Below are 23,058 nucleotides of genomic sequence, written 5' to 3'. Positions count from 1 at the left end.
GTAAATAAGCCGGAAAATACTGTAAAATGTGGAAAAGTTTCAGACAAGCACCGATTTTAAGAATTCTTGTTGGTACGTATTCCTTAGACCCCCTGAAACATTCCTCCCCACTAACCTCCGTCTTAGGAGAAAAAGTAAATTAATGGGGGTAATATTTTAAACACCCCCAAGCAACCCCACAAGTGGCTCTTGTATTAAAATTTAACAAATAGATATCTTGCCACGAAAATATGCTGTAGTAGGTTTTTTGGGTCGCTGATCATGGATCCGACTTTCAAATGAAGAAAAAACCGATAATTTTACCAAGTGGTTCAATAACAAGTGGTTTTTTTTCCACACAAAAGCGCAATTTCTACAATTGACAATGTTAAACATCAATTTATTAAATCTTACAACAGCAACATTTTGGGGTGCTTTGGGGGTGGGGGGGGGTTAAATTATCAGTTTTTTCTTCATTTGGACGTTGGATTCATGATCAGCGACCCAAAAAATCTATTGGAGCAGATTTTTGTGGCAAAATAACTGTTTATTCAATTTTAACACAAGAGCTACTTTTGGGGATGCTTAGGGGTGTTTAAAATCACCCCCGTCAGTTCACTCTTTCTTCTAAGGCGAAGGTTAGTGGGGATGAATGTTCCAGGGGGTCTAAGGAATACATACCAATAAGAATTTTGAAAATCTGTGCTTGTTTGCAACTTTTGCACATTTTTCGGCTTATTTACTGCACTAATAGTCATTTACCACCTATTGTGGGTTGGCATGTAAAAGACCACAGTTTCATTCCCGGCCAGTGCGATTTTTTTTGGCAAGTGCCTCTAAATTCTGACATGTGCTTTTTCACCACGCAATACTTCTCGTGGATGGAATGGATGACCTTCTCGCAGCAAAATTGCCTATTTTTCCTCCACCCCCCTCTGTATGAGGCCTTCTTTTCCTTTCCTTATTTCTTTTCTAAGTGTCAAATGTTCTGAGTAGTGGATCTTTTGTACCTGGACGTATGACACTATAATTGCATGCAAAGAAGTTTTTTAGGCTTGGGGAAAGAAAGAGGAGACGACTTTATATACTAAGAAAAGTCTTTTATTAGTAAACATACTTGACTCAATGGACGTTATAGACTCTAAAGACTTTATCAGTTATATTATAGGGAGCTAAGTATAACGTGCAAATGTAACTACGGTCAAATCAGAACTGACTTGGCCTGACTGGTTCGCACTTTTACTCACACATGCTCGCATATACACACTTACACATACCTACAGCCTATCAATGCAGTCGTGTACTTCAACACTCATTTTTGACTTGAGATGAAGTATAAAAGTACAAAAATAGACATAATTTGGTTTCACTTATTCAGATTATTTTGATTATAAATTTTCCATCGCACTAAAATTATCTGGCTTATTATATCTGGCTTATACTTTTTTTTTGGAGAATTTTTCGTGGAGTTTGATAGGCAAGGTTGTTGTAGAATTGTCTGCTGTCTGTTCGTTAGTTCTCAGCCATTTGACATTTACTCAGCCATAAATCACACATTTCTTGACACAATGTTCATAAATTTGTCATGTGTCTTAATTTCCCACTTCCACTTGTTTTTGAATTTAGTTTGGCTACCTTGTCGTCGCATTATAGATTAGCCGGAAAATAGTTTTTGTTTAGGATGATTTTAAGAGAGTTGTTTGCTGCCATCAATTTTCTACATGCTTCACTTAGTGCCACGCATTCAGCTAGGCATGTTGACAATGCTACGTAGGTCTGCTTGTGGGTTCTCCAGGTGACAGAATCTCTCAAGAGTTTGATTACATATCCGCTCTTTGTCAGAGACCCTTGCAATCATTAAAACTGGCATCTGAAAATGCTTCCAAGTTATCCTGCCCTCCTCAGTACCTCACACCAAGAGACCTAATACGGGCAGAGTACCTGAATACTCTTCTGACCATGTTCCAGTCTTCAACAGTTGGATTTATTTGATGTTAACTAAGTACATTTACTGAATAGCTGATGTCAGGATATACAGTATCAGCCACATATAATAAACTGCCTACAGCCTCCCAGTAAAGAATATTTTCTGTCGATCTTGTTTTTTGTAAGTCACTCTGCCTTTCAGATTGTTCTCTTTATTTTCTTTGTTGATTCAGCATATGGCTAATGACCATAAAAGTTCTTACGAGTTTTGAGTTTTCAAATCCAAACTAAGTCAGAATTTTGTCTATATCATTTGTCTGGATCAAGGTTAAAACCTGTCTCTTTCTTTCTCTTCTAACTTCAATACCCTAGAAAGTGATTTGAAGTTGTTGTTCAGCTCTTTTTTTCCCTCTTCTTTTTGCTTAAGGCATTACATGGTGTGGCGGTGCGCCTATACTGTAACTGAAGTATATGATAAGGATTATATATATATACATATATATATATATATATATATATATAAATATATATAGTTGTTTTACTTTTCTTAATGATATTTCTGATATTCCAATATACTTAAAATATACATACAACATATAGTTTCGTATCACAATATTTTATTATATGATGAATATAACTTATATTTGGAATTAAAGTATTCAGAGATGAAAATTTTATTATAAAGGCTTTTTTGTAAAAGAAAAATGTACATATCTGTATAATCGTATGAATTGAAATATTTATCAATATTTAATATTATTATTACACAGCAGCGATATGGTACTTGGTACAAAAAATGAAAGTATGAAATTCTTATGATTGTGAAATTGGCGTTTGAAAATATACGACGGTTTTTGTAATTATAAAATTTCTAGTACGAAATTAAAGGCTATCCTGTTCTTCAATTTTGTAAAATTAATTTTTTACCGAAATTCACGATTTTTAAGATGAATATCAAAGTTATAATATGCATGAATAATTTTGTAATACAAGCATTTCTATTTTTCTTTATGTGAAAATTCGGAAATACAGTGTCTTAATACATAAGTTTTTTTATATTTTCACTTGTTAAAAGTCTAATTTTCAAGATGCATTCTATACATTTAAAAAACTAAATTTCTTAGAGAAAAATGAAAGCTTAAACGAAATAAACTTTGACAAACAAACAAAAAAATTGCTAACGATCAAAAATCCCTTGCCATACAATGTTTGTAATATTTGCTTGGTTCTCCGAATCATTTTGTTTATATATATTTTCAAGATTTTCATATTTTGATAACAATACGTATTTTTGATCATGAGAAAACAAAGGTCTTTTGTAGTAAAAACCTGACTAATCAAAACTTCAATTTTGCGATTTATTGATTGTCATGGAAAAAGCTAGAACTATTGGAAACAGTTTTCTGTGTATCATAAACTGTAAAGATGAATTATTACTGGTATTTAACTTGATTCTTGGAATAAAAACTTTATCACTAGATTTTGTACCAGTTATTATTTCTGCTTCTAAATTATATTTAAATAATTTGGTATACATATCAAATCCAAATCCAAACATCTTGCTCCTTTGTCATAACCAATAAAATAAATTACACGTAATATACTTGTGATATAGAGAATGACTTTATTTATAAAGTCATTCTCTATATCACAAGTATATTACGTGTAATTTATTTTAATTTTGTTGTACGTTGTCTGGTACCATTGCACAATCCATCGAATATGCTCAGTTTCCTATCAACATAACAATAGCATCTACTTTTAAACTTATAACATGTGGTGGTAATCCTTCATTTACATTTTTTATAGTTTCTATAGAAAAATTTATGTTTATATTCATCAGTGCGATCACTACTTTTATATTCTGCCTAATCTGTGCTGTAGTAAATACGTTTTTTTCCTTTAATATAATTCAAAATTTTACATTTTAAAATGTATGAAAGTTTGTTATGAGTTGTTAGAATTACTTTGTTTAGGCAGCTACTTATATATACCATCTACATAAATTTTTTTACAAACATCATCAGTTTTCCATGCCTGTGGAATTTCTGAAGACTTTATCGTTTTATTTGCAATGTCCATTAACAATAATGAAAATTTCAAATCTGTACACCGCATATTACTTTTCAATTTCATAATTTTAAAGTGTTTTTATAGAAATGAATACTTTATAGTTTCACTAATTAGAGAATTTTTGCATCCATGCTTTATCACTGGAAGTATTTGTCTAAAATCGCCTCCTAAAATAAACAATTTTCCACCATATGGAATATTATTATCACATAAATTTTTTACAGTGTTATCCACTATTTCCAAAGCTTTTTAAAAGATCATTCAAGCTTCGTCCCAAATAATTACATTTACTTCTCGTAATTTTTTTTATCAGTTTCGTATTTTAAAAAAGAACTTTCAGTGTTATATAAATCTAATGGTAATCAAAATGTTCAATGACAATGTTCCTGTCTAAGACATATATATATATATATATATATATATATATGTATGTATATGTAACCTGATCTTTTTAAACAAAAAATTAAAAATTAATGATTTGTATAAAAATGTTTTTACAGAACCTTCAGGGCCATCAATAAAATATAATTTTGTATCACTGTTAATAATTTTATTAAAAATTATTTTTTTATCACTATTTAGGTTAATAAATAAATCCTTACAATTTGTTTTAAAATCAATTACAGGTTTATTGTCCTCAATATTTTCAGATTTTATTGTTTCATTTGGTTCTTGTAGTCCATAATCTTTACACGATTTTTCGTCAAATTTAAAGATTTCATTTAAATGTAATAAAGCACTTTTTTTTTATCGTCTTTTCAATCTTCAACAAAAAATTTGTTGGAGTGATTCCCAAATAGACTTACCACAAACGTTTTCAGATATTAAAAAGTATGTGAAAAATTTTCTCAGTTAATATGGCAGCATAACGTTACAAACTCCTTTAAATATTTCAAATATTTGAGAGTCATGTTCAACTTAACCTAAAGCAGTAGCAGTATCTCTAAATGTACTGTGATGCATGTTATGAACTGTTTCCGAATTTTCGAAAGATTCGGCTCCACTTGCCCGCTTTAAAATTAATTTAAAAAAAAAAAAAAATGCTCAGAGTCCTTAAGTGACACTATTCTTAGTCACCCTATTGTTGAATTGCATCTAACGCTTTCTCTTTTAATCCAAGTTTTCACCGTCGAATTGAAACAGTAATATTCTGAAATATTTCTTGAAAAACTATATTTTGTTTATTTTCAATATTACTGGTAAATTAAATGCAGAATCACTACGTCTACGCAGAGAAAAATCTTGCAACCGCCATGCTGCTTGCATGGGGCTTAAATATCGGCCATCTTATTGATAAATCTACATACTCTGATATTTCATCAAAAATTTCTTCATCTTTTTTATTACTCGTATCTGTTTTGGTTACTTCATGTGATTCTCTATCTCTTCCTTTATGAATATAATTAAAAATATACTTTATACTTTAAATAGATGCACAATAATTGACATTAATGTGGCAACTATATTTGCTCAACAAAAATGGATTGTACAGTACTACCATTGAATTATCAACTAAAATTTTTTCATGCTATATATGTGATTATCACACCTATTGTCACTTTTTTCGTAATTTAGGTATCCATTTTTTGTAAAAATAGTTTCATTAGTAAACTTCTTTGGAAACTTTTTTGTACAAATCGTTTGATGACTGATAAGACATGGACTATCTTTACCATACGGTCCATGAAGTATGTGTTTAATAATGAATTTTTGTATTTGTAAATCAAGTGCAATTCCTACTGAAATATATTTATCTATGTCCATAGTAGTAAATAACTGATTGTTCATATGCAATGTTACAATAATATGAGAATGAGGTAATCCTCTTTTTTGAAATTCAATGGTATAAACATAAGCAATAACTTTTCCGGAAATATTGTGTTTAGTTGTATCGTGTCAAATTAATTTCAATTTTGTATGAAACAATCTAATAGTTGTATCCGGTGTATAAGTCTGAGTGGTACCTTCAGGAAAGTTTTTAAAAATTTGTTTTACTTTTAACCATTTAGGGTTACATGTAACGGTAATAAAAAAATTAGGTCGTCCAAACTTTCGCATTATTACCATTGCATCTTAATGATGTTATTCTGTTGCTTTCTATCGTAATATATGCATGCAAAAAAAATTTTGTGTTAATCTTCGAGCATAGAGTATGGGACTAAAAATTTTATTATTTGGTCGATAGAAAGTTCGATGTAAGTAATATTGAAGCAACGTAAAATTTTCTGCTTTTATTAAAACTTTTAATCTGTCACATGTACTCCATCCTGCATCTTCTACTGAAAACAATAAAGGAAATACCATAGGATCAACATGCTGTATTCAGCATACAGCATCGATGATGCAACCTATAAGAGTGTTGATCAATCAGATGATAATATTTACATAAGTTTTCCCGAATAAATGCTAAACAATATTCGTAAAGGCTTGCCACCTCATAAACTTGAATTAAAAACAAGTACAATGGTAATGTTAATTCGAAATTAAAGTATGTCAGACTGCTTATGTAACGGTACACGATTGTGACCTACTAAATTATTAAAGTATTACGTAGAAGGTGAAATAGATACGGGAGAAAAAATTGGTATTAAAGTTTTTATTTCAAGAATAACATTAAATATCGGAAATACTTCATCATTATGTCTCATTTTATATGGAAAAACGATTCCCATTAGTTGGAGCATTTGCTATGACTATGAAATCGTCTCAAGGTTAAAGTTTTGATAATGTGGGATTATACTTGAAAAAACCTTTATTTTCTTATGGTCAATTGTACGTGGTTTTATAAGGATGCAATAATAAAAATGGATTTTTTTCTCAAATCGCTAAAGAAAACATTTTAGATATTGAAAATATAGTTTAGAAAGATGTTTTTAATCATAATTTATAATGTTTCTATTAATAACAACATGATTTAAAAATTCTTATAAGTGTAGACAAAACTTATTACCTCATTATACATCTCATAAATGAATATTGTGTTTATCTATTGTACCAATTTCGTCAGTAGTTAAAAATAGAAAAGGAAAAGACCTAAGTCTTCGGGGTTTGATAGGGCTTTATAAGTTGACTCATAAAATAAGTCATTTCAATGCGAAACTTGCACGGTTTTTATTAATGATAAACTAAATGTAATTTACGCTTTGTGCAACGATCCTCTTTACATCAATCATGACTTTAAATTTTTTCTTGACGATGAAAGAAATCATAGTGGAAAGAAAGTTTAGTCTTAGAGTAATTTAGTAATGAAGCATATTAAAAAAAATAGATTAATACATGTACGACACGAACACGTTTGTATGCACATCAAGGTCCAAGAAAGACGGTATAATCCCTGTTAGATTCCCCAAAAGTAGTATGGGGGGTGGTGGGGAAGCGGTGGGTGGTCACAAAAAATCACGTAGAGGGCTGTAGGAAGTCTTGGAAAAAACTGCGGTATGTCAAAATAACGGAAAAAATGACGGGTTTTTACTTTATTTTGTCATTTTGTGGGGGGCAGTACAAGGGATGGGAGGCTGTGGGGGGGGGTACGTGGAGTACCTCACCGAGATAAATATTATATATATTTACACTAGTGGGGCTTCGCCCCCTTGCGCGCTCCGCGCGCCAACCCCCTACTGTTCTAACTTAAAAGGAGAGTCTTTAAATCTCATCTGTTAGTGGGGAGAGGTTGGTGCCCAGAATTTAGTGTAGAAGAAGAGTTTTTGATCTACATCGTTAAGCATTAGTTATATATTTATCAGTCAATTTCAACACCACCCAGAATGTACTACTGTGGCACGTTGAGAGTTTTTTTTAGAACTCTCCGATGTGTTTAGAGAAAAAATGTATATATAAGCTTTGCTAGTTTTGATAACTTTCATTTTATTCGAGTATGATTGAAGAGGAAGTCCTTCAACTTTTATGTTGAATATCAATACAACCATAAAATAACAAGTGATTTCATCAATAAAAAATATCATTATATTTTACAATATTCTTTTAAATAAGTGCGAAAATCCAACTATGTTACAACATTATTCCTACAGACCGTCTTATTGACCAAATAAATAAAAATTTAATCCATTATTATACGGGGGACGGCTGAATATCGTTTAAAGATATGAAAACATATAAAGGGATAATTTATAAAACTTTTAAAGATACTGCAATTGCAATGGGATTAATAGACAATGATGAAAAAATCGATGATATTTTTAAAGAAGCAATTGCTGTTAGATTTCGGCATCAATTAAGATAATTTTTTGCTTGATTTTTAATTTCAGAAAACGTTCAAGGTGATAAAATATGGAATAAATACAAAGAATTTTTTACAGAGGGTTTGTCTAATAATAAAGATAATTTAGCTCTTTTACACACTAACTAAATTTTAGAGTCAGAAGATAAATCATGTGAATGCTTTAATTTACCTACACCAAAAAAATGGAGAGTAAAAAAGAAGATATAGATAATAAAATACGTTTCAGTAAAGAAATGTTTAACTCGTTGTGGCATTTGCTATGACAATAAACAAATCCCAAGGTCAAAGTTTCGATAATATAGGTTTGTATGGAAAAAAAACCCTTATTTTCTCATGGTTAATTATATGTGGCTTTATCAAGATGCAAAGATGTAAATAATTTATTTATTCAAGTAGAAAGGCAAAAAAATACAGAAATAGAAAATACTGTTTGGAAAGAGATTTCGACATAGTTTATTGACGTTACTTGATGATTTTTATAGATAAGTCGGCAATATTGATGGTTATAAATTGAAAGTCACTTATTAATATTTTATCATTTGACAAGTATATATGACATGATTTATTTTTTTACGATGATAATTTTTGTTGAAAAAATTTAATGATTTACAATATTAAAATACAACAATAATTATTTTATAACACGTATTCGTTGAAGCAATAGGTAAGAGACAGTCGAGTTCTTGAAATTGATATTATATATATAAATATACAAATAAAATATTGATACATCTAAAACATGTATTAATTTGTAATGTACATAAAACAAGTATACATAAGTATCGTTGTAAATATTATCAAAATTTACCATTGGGTGCGGGGAGTTCTATCTCTTCGTGGTTATGATAAAGCTAAATTGAATAGGTTATTCACTTAAACTTTTAAACTAAGCGATACTTCCATGGTTATTATTATTTAATAATTATGTAACGTTTTAATTTATATATGTAGTTGTATCATTTCATATTTGTACGTATACGAATGAACGAATGTTACATTGTTTTAAAATAATAGTAACACAAAAAAAGTTGAATGCACTGAGAACTTTATACTTATCAATGACTTTTAACAATTTGATAATTATTATATTACGATTTTTACTAAATTATTTATTATTATTATTACATAATTAAACATGAATTAAATGTTTCATTTATTTGTATATAGTCCATCTATTTGCCTCCTTAGCGGTGTGGAAAAATAGATAAAAATAAATATTTTTAAAACTTAGTAAAATTGAAATTTATTGTTAATAGGGGTAATTTGTACTTAATAGAAATAGTTGTAAGGAGACAAGAAAAATGGTGTGGAAAGCCTTTGGGAGACAAGAAAAGTAGCGTGATGGATCTGTGGGAGGCTGTGGGGGGACAAAAAAAATGGTGTTGTGGTCTGTGAGGGGGCTGCGGGGGGTCTGTGGAGGGACAGGAAAAATTGTGTGGAGGGTCTGTGGGGGGGGGGGGCTGTGGAGGGTCTACGGAAAAAGTTAAAAAATGTCAAATTAACGATGAAAAAGGTCGAGTTTTAGCTTATTTGTGGGGGGTCCATGGAGGGTCTGTGGAGGGTCTGTAATGGGGTTGTGGGGGGCTGTAGGAGGGATATGTGGAATGCCCCACACAATTAACTATATAATATAGGGATATATATATATTTTTTATCTGGAGTAAGTTGCGATAGATAGATCGCGGGGCTTGTTGATTGTAGTCATTACAGAGTTGTCGGTTTCTTTACTTTTTGATTGCAGTTTTAAGTAGTAGTGTTATGCAGCAGGCGTGGATGCCCTGCATTCCACAAAGTAAACTAATGGCGTTAATGTTTTATGCAACATTTTTGCGGGATCCGTAATGATTTATTAAAATGAAGTGAAAGGAGGTACTGTAGTATTGCTATCACGCTTTTTTTATACCTTTGTTAATCCTGCGAAAAATTGTGTTACAACACTATGAAGTTTATTGTGATTAACGTTTCACATGTCTCATATGCGTTCTGCGAACTATTAGACATTATTTTCACTGTAAGTTTCCGTCACAACTTTACATTGCACTAGTGTTAAAGTAAACTTTGTTGAAAGTCAGTGGTTGGAAAAACATCTTCAAAACGTGAAATCTTTTGTTGATGGTCTCTTATGTGCATATTATTTATTTGCTGTTGTTAATTGTACGTAATACAATGAAAAAATACAATTTTAACGAGTAGTATACGTAAACTTATATGTTTGTATTTGTGTGTGTGTTATTTTTTTATTTTTTTATTTTTTTTAAATAGGGATTAAAAATTTGGATATCTTTAGTGAAAAATTTCGGACATTTCTTACATTTAACTGTTGTAAAAAAAAATGGAAACAAAATAAAATGATACAAAAATAGTAATAAATTCGACTTGGCTAAAGCATACTCTAAGTAAAACAAAAGACTTAGTTCCACACAAAGAATGCCCATTTGTCACGTTCGAACTTCTATAAGTAAAGGGAAGAACTCGTAGATTCGTTCTACGAACAAATAAATTTAACTTTTGTCCGTCAGGAACTAGCCGTTGGCCCAAAGGCCTCATTTGCTCTTACTTACAGTATATTTTCTTTTTAATCGTTGACTCGGAGTTGTGGTGTTAGATTTTATCAAATGGTATGTGTGCAGTAGTTTTAGTGTGCCATACGTGAGCTGGGGTTGACCTACTGTTGAGTTTATATCTTACGTAATGCAATAGTAGCGTATCTTATTCATCTTTTTATCTTATGTCCTTATAAAAGTCTTTGTTATACGTTGTCTACTTAAATTTTCCTTCATATTCAATTTATTCAACAAGGTAGGCATAATGTTATATTAATGAAATATGTTATGTAATTTGGTCATAAGAATATTTTTTAATTAAAAAATTAAATTTTATTAACGAGCAAGTTGTCTTATCTGATGATTAATAGACTTAGAAAAGCCGAAAATAGTTGATTTCACAAGTAATATGAATCATAAAGTTTTAGATTCGCATTTGCAATGTATATACAATTTATAGTTTTACTCCACTTAACTTATTTCTATGATCGTTGATTAGCCACTGCTTGCGCCCACGCAGTCAGAAGATCTTACAAGGTTGACCGGAATAATGATCCTAATCCTACATGAAAGTACTCGTGGCTACGACAATATTTAGGCTGCTGCTTTTAACATGGGAACCGAAGTTGACGGTCCTTTCTTTCTTGTGTCCTCCTTCATTCACTTTTTAGGCGAGTTTACAGTGGTCTGATTTGCTCGAGCTTTTTTCACACAGCTTAGTTACCGAACTAAGTTTTACATTTGCTTGAAATGCACGCTTTTAACACGCAGCTTAGTCACCGAACTAAGTCTCACATTCGCTTGAAAGACCCAACAGAACTCACTCTCAAACCTTTCAAGTTACTTTGGAGCACTTGATGAAAGAGAAAATGCGAATATTGTTATGTGCGAGGAGTTTTTATACTCTTGCGTTTAAGGAGGATGTGTCAGGTTGGGGATCCGAACGCCAATCAGAGCTTAACCTTATTACTCTCGATTGACACGAGCACAGTTGTAGTGCAATTATTATGCAGTAATTGATGGTTAAAAATGCTGATCTCTCGGATTTTGCATTAAGTACAAGTTGTTGTCAGAATTGTGTATATTTTTTGGGTGCATCCGCAGTAAAGAATGTTGAAATTGTTGGTTATTCACATTCTTGGATGTACCTCTGCGAATTGATATTGTAAGGTAAACGCTTTATAAAATTGTTGAAGGTCGCGTGCATAGTTCGAGTTTTGCGACGGTAGCTTGTTTCAAAAAAAGTATGTTATACGTCTCGCGATTGCAGAAGCAGGTATACTGCTTGATGTTTGGAGGTCGTTTTAGCTTTTGCTTTTTAGAATTTAAAAACGAAATTCTGTGTTTTGAAGTAATAAATATTGAGTACATGACATAAGATGTCACATTGCTTAACTATACTGTTTCGTTAAAATATAAAATAATATTAGTGAAGGCTTATCACGTCGTAAACCTAATATAAAAATTTTAACAAAAGTAATCGAAATTAAAAACTGAATTCAACAGACAGTTTGTTTGATGGCACATAATTACATCCAAGAATAACTTTTCATTGTCTTTCATTTCATATAAAAGTTAATTTCTGTTCGGTATTACATGTTATACAGTTATTAATAAATCTGAATGTCAAAGTTTTGATGAAGCAGTTAAATTTTAATACAAACCTTTTCTTCTGTCAATTATCAAGATGCTAAAATACTACGTTAGGGAAAAAGTAATTTTGCTTGTTTCTATTCATGGCATAAAAGTTTAAAATTAGTGGTAATGCTTTGTTCATAAAACCTTTTTATATCATGTTTAAAAAATTATAGTAAATAAACACAAATAGTTCTAAAACACAAAGTAGCGTTATTTACTGACTAATTTGAAAATCGTTGCGCTTTAAACATAAAGATTCTAGATGGCCTTTTTTGTTGTATACTGCTCTGAAAAGACAAAACTGCTGCACAAGCTCATTAAAAATTGTGTCGTTTTTATGGTATTGAGTACGTAAATAAATACCTGTGTTAGAACTGGTTTGGTCGATTTTGGTGTGAAAACTTTTATTTTATAAGATTGAACGGTGTTATACGGATGAACATCGCCCAAATCAGGTGAAACATTTAAAAACTGTATAAAATTAAAAACAATGAAGGTGGACTCACATTATATGCCGTGACATCGCTATGAAACTTAACTTTGACCGTAAAATAGTCTTTAATTAATAATATAAGACTAGATTTTAAAAGAACCTCAATACCTGTGTTCTACATAAATTAACGTCAAAAAATTCAATAAATAAATTTCCATTTGTAATTCCCGAGAAGCTTTACAAATAGTAAGGACGCCCGAGTTGATGCTTACGAATACAATGCTGAGTGTTTGGTGTTTAGATCCCGGCCAAACCATGAATCCAACTAACTATAATCTAGAGCTTATGCACTTGAAATAGGTGATTACAAAAAACGACCAGAATTGAACAATAGAAAGACGCTGCCATCCATTATGAGGATATAATTTTTCACATATTTTTAGTGACTTGTCCAAAGTTTCTTGCTTGACCTAACGAAAAATAGTTGCCGTAAGTTACTTTTATTTTGAGTATCTCAATAATATCAAATTATGTTTAAGTATTTTTTATAGTTCAGCAAGTTGAATTTTTTTTTCGTGTAGCCAATGCGAGACTATCTGCTTACATTGAATCTTCCAATTATTTCAAAACAACTTCCTATGTTGATAAAATCTTTAATGTCGCACTCACACTTTCTATATACGCTCACAACTTATTCTTGGTTGCACATATAACAACCACAACATATTTAAAAGAAGTCTTATAAAAAACATCTTGTACTACTGCTTTATCTTCAATGGTGTAGTATTACATGTCAGTGAATAAAGCTTAACTCACAAAATTACCTTACTCATAAATGAGAAAAACTTTGAAAGCGTGAGACGTGATAAAAATCATATAATTTATTAATAGAATCTCGTACAGCTTAAGATAATGTAAAACTTTGCTTGGAAATATTTTTATCCATAGTGACAAAGTTATATAAACAATTATGTATTTTTTTTGTAATTAAAAAATAAATGAAAATTAAATAATTTTTAACAACATACAATAGTTGATACTAAAAAAGTTTTATTTTTACGTTTTGAAAAACTATTCAATTAAATTATAATTTATTACTGTCTATAATAATTTAAATATTCTGGAAGAAATTAATTAATAAATAGTAAACTAATATTTAACTGAAAAATAAGTTATGAACCAAAATATAAACGCATTAAGAAATGACTTATCATCCAAAAATCTTTTTGTGGCTTAGTGGTTGTGGTGCTGGGTTCGTGTGTATACGAAGATGTAAGTTTTTTTTTTTTTTTTTTTTTTCAATGAGATTGAATGTAGGAGTAAAAATTGAGAATCCACTTGTGTCACTCTTTTTTTTGAATTCTTAGAAGTTAAAGTAAAAATTAACTCCTGTGCATAACGTGCCAATAGAAGTATGCCTTCAAAGATTTTTGAATATTGTAACTATCATATTTCTATAACAAATTGTGTTAGTAAAATATGAATTAAAATGATACAATAAAATTTTCGTTAAATAGATTATGAAGTATTTTATGCTATGTATACGTAAAGTGATTAAGAGAGAGACTGGTTCTTTAGTTTGTCTTTTCGTGGTTCGACAAAGCTCCATTATAGTGAAGTTTCTCACTAAAGTAATACTTTGACGGTTACTATAATAACAATAGCTATGCAATACAACCTATGTAAAGCTTAAATAAATAAGTTTACTTTTATTATAATATAAGAATGGTTATAAAAATTGAAAAGCTTACATATTTCCATAATTTCTATATGACAAATAGCCAATGCATCGAAAGCTTTGCTCTTAGAGTTGTCCTTGATTTTTTGTGAATTGAAGTGATTTTTTGACTTAAGGACGTTTATCACATAATTAGTAGCGGAAAAGTTTAACTCAAAGTTCAGAGAGAAGAAATGAGCGCTAATATATGCAGCAACGCTGGAAATTATTGTTCTTACATGGATGTACTTACATCTACGCTTTTACGCATACTTGATCTAGGCTCACTGTACCTATGAGCACGTATACAAATAAAACAATTACACCTTGAAATGAGTATGTTCAACACCAGTAGTTCATAATTCATCAGATTATTAAGGATATGTATCTCCCTATATCTATTTAGTTATTTGTGTGAAGTATTCCGCATAAACCCCCACAGACCCCCCTCACACACAGCCCCCTATATATAAGGTAAAATTAAACTGTTTTCAACGTTAATTAAACATTTCTACTATTTTCTTTAAACCCCTACAGCCCTCTCACAGTTTTTTTAGAGCCCCCACAGCCCCCAATGTTATTTGTCTTGTCTTCCACACCCCTTCCCCCTACACACTAAGTATAAATAATAATAGTAACATGAAAAAATTGAATGCACCAAAAACTTTACTTTTATTATTCAATTATTTATCCTTATTAAAAAATAACCATATGTCCCTTATATACTTCCTCGATGAATTAGTATTATGAAATATTTATTAACATACATTTATCAAATTAAAATTTATTTTTACTACTGCATTCAAAGTATTCATGATAATAGTCGAATATTTTGAAAACAATGCTATATTTATTTTTTCACAATTCGTATACCAAGCTATTTTATTTTATTACAACAAATATTGTTAAATAAATTAGAGGTTTCTTATTCTGAAACGTTCAAGATCGAATTTTTTCAACTAAAAAGTATTATTATAAAAAAATACATTATCAGATGTGTTTTTATTGAACAATAAAATATAAATAAATATAATAACTTTTAATTTAGTGCCATAAATTCTATTGATTTATTTCTAAAAATTATCAAGTTAAGTCAATTAATTATGTTCAAATTTCTTTTCAAACAATACCTTCTACTTCAGTATTTTTTCTTCTTTCTACTTAAATAAACTAATTATTTTTATTTTTGAGATGATGAATGTACGGTTTCTCTGAAGCTTACCTGGTAGAGCAACTGTCTAGTAAACAGGAGGTTGCGTGTTTGATCCGCATTCAAGGAAAATTTTTTTCTTATTCTTACTTATTTCTTAAGAAATTTTCTTAAAATAGGAAATGTGTGAATTTCTATTATAAATCTTTAATATATTTGTTATCGAAAAAGGCATGAATGGTTTTGAGAGTGCGTATATAAAACTGTCGCTATCCACATATGTGCCAGTTGATACGATGATCAATGTATCAATATTGCTTGTATACCTCTTGGAGTCATATTAAAATTTTTAAGATTTAACAGTTTATTCGATTATTATTTTTCTGTGACTATTGTTTGTCATTGGATGGATTCGACGAAAATCACCTCATAAAATAATTAATTTATTTCCAAAATATTTTTCAATATAACATAAATCTCTTAATGTTCTGTCTACTATTTCCGTCACATTACATAAACCGCCAGCAATACTTAAATTCCTGATCAGGATTGCAATAGCGTCAATTTTCAAATTTAGCTCATGAGGTGGCAAACCTTCACAAGTATTATTTAAAACTGCAACTGAAAAATTTATGTAAATATAGTTGTCAGACAAATTAACCCCTTTAAAAAGTTGCATAATCTACGCTATAGCAAGTTTTCATATCTCATAGTAAATGATTTGGAATTTGGTGTTTAAAATTGAGTGTATTTATTATGGGAAGTAAGAATAACAATATATATTAAAAAATGTTTATTTGAAAAAAAAATTTTCGATCATACATCATCAGTTTTCCATAATTTATGAATTTTGAACGTCTTTATTTTCCTTTTTATAATTTCCTACAATAGCTTACAAACTCTGGGTTATTACAGTGAATACGAATACGTAGTTTTATGAAAATATGACTAAAGAAACGATGATTTAACACTTTCGGATAAAATCTTGCTTCTATTACTGTTTTTCAAAAGCGGCAAAACTTGACAGAAATCTTTACCTAAAATTATTAATTTAATTCTAAAATGTATGCCTGTACTATGTTAATCACGGAAATTTTTTGGAATATTTCCAATGCTTTTTTGGGATTAATTAAGCCTTATTTAAAATTATTAAATATACTTTTTTCAATTTTTTTTCTGACTCTGATTCAAAAAACAAACTTTTAACATTATTCAAATCTAAAGATAAATGAAAAGGTATATGGCTGGTCATTTCTCTAAGAAGTAATATTGAGGCGATACCAGTCCATGACATTAATAAAATTTTTTTACCAAAAAAAATAAAGTAACATATTAAGGTTTCGTATAGAAATATTCTTCTCAAACCACCAAGACCATCAATAACCAAAATTGTTTTTTTTTTTCCTGTACATATCATTTTGAAAATTTTATTTGAACTGTATCTAATTTACCGTACATATATTTAAACATTTGAGTATTAAATGCAATTTTCTTACGATTATCATTTTCCTCGAATTACGTATATATTAAACCGGTAAACTGAGCAATTCGCAAGATTCATCTGCCAATTCAAAAATTTTATGTATGTGTAAAAGAGCACGATGATGTTAATTATCAATAAAATCTTCACTAAAATGATCTGAATATTTTTCGCAAATTTTAGCACCTTTCTAACACCCCCGAAATCCAAGAAATCCAAAACCAAGCGAAAAATTTCTGGAATTTAAAAGGTAACATGACTACTAGCTTTTTAAAATATACAATCAATTTTTTAATTATAATTGATGTATTCCATAGCTAAAAAATTAAATTTAAAATAAAATTCATTAGTTATTTGTTTCTTTGTGGAGGTTGGTGCGTGGAACGGGTCCATGTTCGGGACTTGCGCGTATGGTAAATTTCATTTAGAAAGAAATAAACTATAACATATAAAAATTTTAGTACATTTTATCGGGAACTCCAATCCCATTGGATTGTTGCGTCGTCCTTTCTGGCTTCACTCTAAAATCAAGATAAATTAATGTTGTCATTGAAGGACAGTAAAAATTAAGGACCCTAACGTATGACCTGTTGTTTGTTGAGTATATCTGGCTCATTATAGTAGACAAATGAGATGTCAGTAGGCTCTTAGGTACTGAAGTTAAAACTTATAACTTTACAGCAGACAGTATGTAATTATAGATACACCTTTTATCAAACCATATTTTAAATAATTTACTGCGATTTATCAAAGGTAGTGATATTATCCTTGTAACCAGAATTATAAATGAAGAATTACATAAATAAGTAATGTAGGTAAAACAAGAACATAGTATAGACATTGCCAGGCTGCAGCCAGTACAAGATTGCCCACTTTAATCGAATCTTCCAATTATTTCAAAACAACTTTCGACTCATCAACAACTTTTCACTCATTTTTAGTTGCGTATCTTACAACTATAATTTCATACCTTGAAAAATGCTTAGAAAAACATTCTGTATTACTGCTTTATTTTAGATGGGGTAGTATTTATATTACATGACAGTTAATGTAGCTCAACCTAAATAATAGCCTTGTTTATAGCTGAAAAATTTTGTATGGCTGAAATGAAATTGACATTTAATTATTCCTCTATAAAATTGCGTATTGATGAGCCAATAATGGAAAAAAGATGAAAGTCATGTAATACTTTGCTTGAAAATATTTTTAAGACAAAAAGTTTTTAATTGATCACGCTGTTATTTATTTATTCTAAAAATAGCAAATAAATAAACATTAAAAAATGTTCCTAATTTATAGATGCTGCTACTAATAAATACCGATTTAAAGTTTCGTAAAAAATGATGTAATGAAATAAATATTTTGTAAATGTATGTAATTAGTCTTATATTAAAAAAAAAAATTAGTTCATAAATATGAATTTTTTTTTTCCCTTGTTTTACTTTTGTTTCTTCTCCTTCTATGATTCCCAGAATTAAATGTTAAAATTCACTTTCATTACATACTTTTTAGGAGTGAATATTTTTAAACTGTTGATTTGCTCCCTAATAAAGTATAACATTAAAACACGTTATCAATGACATGTATTGGTTAGCAGTGCCGATCGTAACGGATGACAATAAAGTGCTAATTTTGTGCCATACGATTATTTTTTCAGTAGCTCTATGCCATTCCTTGCCTTGCCTATGTCACTCTTATATTGAAATTGTAATCTAAACATGTAAATATATACATATAAGTGACTTTTCCTGAGCTATACTACCTCCACGCATATGTACTTCCTTACTCACCCTTTTTCGTTCGTAACCTCTGTGCTTTCTGCTGATTATGAAATGTAAAACATAATACACTCCATAAAAGTATTTTAGGCCACTTAACTCACAAAATCAAGTATTTATTCTAGTACTCCAACCAGACACCCACTTGTACTTCTGAATTCTCGAAATAGTGAATTACTGTTATAGCGTTTGTTATAGAAAATAACCATCAACTTACTAATCATCCAATACTACGAGCATTTTGCACGATTCGTGCACCAATATAATAACTATCTTTCTTTTGCATGAATAAAGCTTAAAGAATATTTCAGTATCGTTGTCTCTAGTTTTTGAAAGAAGTGATCATCTGTTCATTTTTTTACCTATTATAAAAATAAATTGACATTTTGCGTATCAAAGTATTGGATGAAAAAAAGTTATTAATTCAGTTTTTTAGTCCTTTTTTTTACAAAAGAATTCGAACGTTATAATCGAAGGAAAAAATTTCAAATAGTTAAAAGTGTTATATCATTATATTTTACATTTTATGACAAAATAGTAAGTAAAAAATTGTAGATCATATGAAAATAAAAATCTTTTTTGAACGGAACATTCATCTCTTTAAGTATATTAAAACGCTATGAATAATAAAAATAGCCTTAAGGCAACTAAAATATTGGTTAATTATAGTAAAAGCAGTTATAGTAAAAGGTCAATATTTTAGAACAAATTATTAAACACGTATCTGTAAGTATTTGTCACGTTCCTACCTTTGCTGACTCTACTTACGACGTCCCTCTTATCTGCTCAATCTCTCTACTAGCGGAAGCAGCTACTCAATCTGCGTACCACTGTGTGCTGCATGTGAAGTAGAGATAAGCTCCTCAATATATCAGTTAAAAAACTCAACACTTGCCTTTACTTTTGCTACTTTACAAATTTTAATAAAAGTAAGCGTTGTTTTTGGCAATACTTAATATAATAAGCTAAGCTGAGGAATAGATTCATACGAAATGGACAGCAAGTTATAAAAAATATTAAATTTCTTTTTATTTCTAGCGATATTGTTCCGTGTACGTCTTGTTTCTGTAGACTCTCATAAAATCAATGGGTCAAAACATGAATACTAACACTTAAGTTTCATTAAATATTTTTTTCATAAAATTTTTGGGGAGCAGTATAGAATTATGGTTGATTATACGATAATTTTTCAGGTAGATGAAGAACAAATGAAGAAAATATTGAAAATGATTGATTGTGGAAAGTCTGAAGGTGCCAAATTGGTGGAAGGGGGAGGTAAAATTGGTGAAAAAGGATATTTTATTTCTCCCACAGTGTTTTCCAATGTGACAGATAATATGACTATTGCAACCAAAGAAGTAATTAACAGTTTATTGTTTCACGTTATAACATTTATACCTTTTTACACAATAGTAGTTTTCGTAATTGGTGGCACATGTCTCTAGGGCAAGCACCAGTGCCAAGGGACCTACGAATCAGGTCCCGAGCGATTCTTTGTATTTGCCCTAATTGGATGCGCACCAGGTACGAACTCTATATTTCCTACTGAGAGTGCAGTACATATCCAAAAGTTCAAAAAACCTTCTAAAGTAGAAAAATGACTCTTTCGATTAACTTGAAAGAGATTTCTTTTATTTTTGTATTAACATTTGATATTAAATAAAAACCTCTCTTATTTTTATTCTTATGACGGCCCCAAAAATAATTAGAGTCATCGTTTAAAATTTTTTGTAATAAACAATTGTTGTATAATGTTACAAAAATATTTCTCTAGATCTTTGGACCAGTGCAACAAATTTTTAAATTTGATAAGATTCATGAAGTTATCGAACGAGCAAATAAAACAGATTATGGATTAGCTGCTGCTATTTTTACAAAAGACATAGATAAAGCTAATTACATTACACAAGGATTACGAGCTGGAACAGTATGGTAAGTAGTACAAAAAGATAATTCTAAGCATTAAAATTAGCAATATTGTTATATATTAAAAAAATTTATGCGTAACAACATTTCAGGATAAACACTTACAATGCTCTAGCCCCTCAGGTGCCATTTGGTGGATACAAAATGTCTGGCCATGGTAGAGAACTCGGAGCATATGGTTTAGAAGCCTATACAGAAGTTAAGAGCGTTATTACTAGAGTGCCTGAAAAAAATAGTTAATTTCACCAGTCAAATAAGTGACAGGTTATACGCATAAAAGTATGTTTCAGTATCTGTTTTGACCCGAATAAAAATTTTCTTAGCAAGCATTCCTTAAACTGTATAGCTTAGAACTAAGAAAAAAATATATCCTCCTCCTGACGTAATGTCTCTAAAATCTTATTATACTAGTATTAAGGTCAAACATTCTTTTCAAACTCTACAAAAATATTTTGGAGATGCAAATTGTACACTATTTGGTTTTTTCATTGTTTAGAAGTTCTTATAGTTTTAGTTGTTATCAAGTTATTAACATTGTAGTTATAAAATACAACTGAGAAAACAGTAAATATTCTAATACGTAGTAAAATTTAAGAGAATTAATTTGTTTTAAGAGTAAGAAAACCAGGGGTAGATGGGTGCTGGAGAACCCAAGTCTCAAGTTATACTTCTCTGGCAGATAACATGTAAATAATAAGTAAATAAATAAATAAATAAGTTTGAATAAATAAATAAGTAATTAAATAATTTAAAAATTAGGTGTCTCATGGTGATAAGGATTTAACTAGAGAAAAAAGATAAGTCTATGTTTAACAATGTGCATGGTGTGAAGATAGATAAAATAGTCGAGTTTTTAAGAAACAAGGAGAAATATTTGGCAAATAATTAGGATTTATTACAAAATTGTGTAGCTGTCTCTTAGTTTAAGTAAATAACATCAGATATCTGGCTAAAGACTAAGCAAGCTCGAAGAAAGCTCAAGAATCGACGCACATCCCTTTGTAGACAAAGGTTGGATACTTCAGCTAAGTCACTATAAAAATTACGAGATAATTTGATACATTCAGTTCCAAGCCTTTTACATTCAATGTATTTTATTAGTAAGTTACTAAATTTTCAAGCTAAGTTTGCCAATCTCTTTGTGCGTATCAACTCCAGTAACTCTTGAGTAAATAATAAATGAGATAGTTATTGTTCTGTAAAAATCTTATATCGGTAAACTATCACCATCAAACGTAGAAAAAATTTTATTATTTAATTGAGTGTACTTCCTGCGATAGAGTTTGTGAAAGTGAAGAGTTCATTTCAAACATTTAATAATTCACTCTCAAAATGAAATTGTACAATCTAGCTGTCAAATTTGTCATAAGAGATTTACCCAAAAATACAATTTAAACATGCACCTGAAGTCACACGAAAATATAACAAATTTTAAGTGTTTAAAGTGCAGAAAATCTTTTATAGCGAAGTCCCAATTAAAAGTGCACACTAAAATACATACAGATGACCGCTACATATTGCAATATTTGTAAGATGAATTTCATTTTAAAAAATCATCAGAGTCATGCAAACCGATGTTAAATACTATGTAATAAATTACGTACTTTTTTACTAACATTTACATAAAAAAAACAATTGTGTCATATATTGTACATATTTTTTTTTCTCGAAATTTAAATATCTTGAGTATTTAAGTAATATTATGTTTTTTAGGAAGTATAAAAATGTCCTGAAAAATAATTCAGCCAGCAACACGTATTAAAAAAAAAAACAAAAAAAACTCTTATACGTACAAAAGTAATTCTTTTTACTGAAACGAATAATATATAAGATTTCGTACATTTACTTATTCATGTCACTATATTACTCTCAACGCGACAAAACGAACAGCAAAATGTGTTTTACATGTTTTTAAATCAAACTTAGTTTAATTAAGAAAGTTATTAAAAAGAATCATAGGTGCGTTCTTTTATCTAACTTAAAGTAACTCTTATCTTAAAGAATATAAATGAAATGTCTATTGGAATTGTTATCGAACAAAATCCATCCATTGTTACTATCAAAAATATTTAATGTATTATAGTTATACGCATAAATGCAACTTTTTAAAATGACATCATTAAAAAATGAAACATATTTTCAAATAAAACTTTGGTCAATCTCTTAAACAAAAAA

At 29.7% G+C, this 23,058-nt stretch overlaps 1 protein-coding gene across 1 annotated transcript in view; it reads left to right on the top strand.

Annotated features, from left to right (window-relative positions):
* Window positions 1-21,210, top strand: part of Aldh (Aldehyde dehydrogenase) — a 121,483-nt gene extending 100,273 nt beyond the window's left edge. Inside the window, exons 6-8 of the mRNA XM_089596266.1 lie at window positions 20,151-20,315; window positions 20,732-20,889; window positions 20,976-21,210. Coding sequence (XP_089452392.1) covers window positions 20,151-20,315; window positions 20,732-20,889; window positions 20,976-21,123 — 471 coding nt within the window. The 3' untranslated portion in view covers window positions 21,124-21,210. The remainder of the gene's footprint in view (window positions 1-20,150; window positions 20,316-20,731; window positions 20,890-20,975) is intronic.
* Window positions 21,211-23,058: the final 1,848 nt, after the last annotated feature.

This window comes from Copidosoma floridanum, unplaced genomic scaffold (genome assembly GCF_036245765.1).
Source record: "Copidosoma floridanum isolate Cflo_tuat_1 unplaced genomic scaffold, Cflo_Japanese_pri ptg000030l, whole genome shotgun sequence".
NCBI classification, from domain to species: Eukaryota; Metazoa; Arthropoda; class Insecta; order Hymenoptera; family Encyrtidae; genus Copidosoma; species Copidosoma floridanum.
The sequence above is the reverse complement of the archived record's forward strand: the minus strand, read 5'-3'. Positions and strand labels throughout refer to the sequence as shown.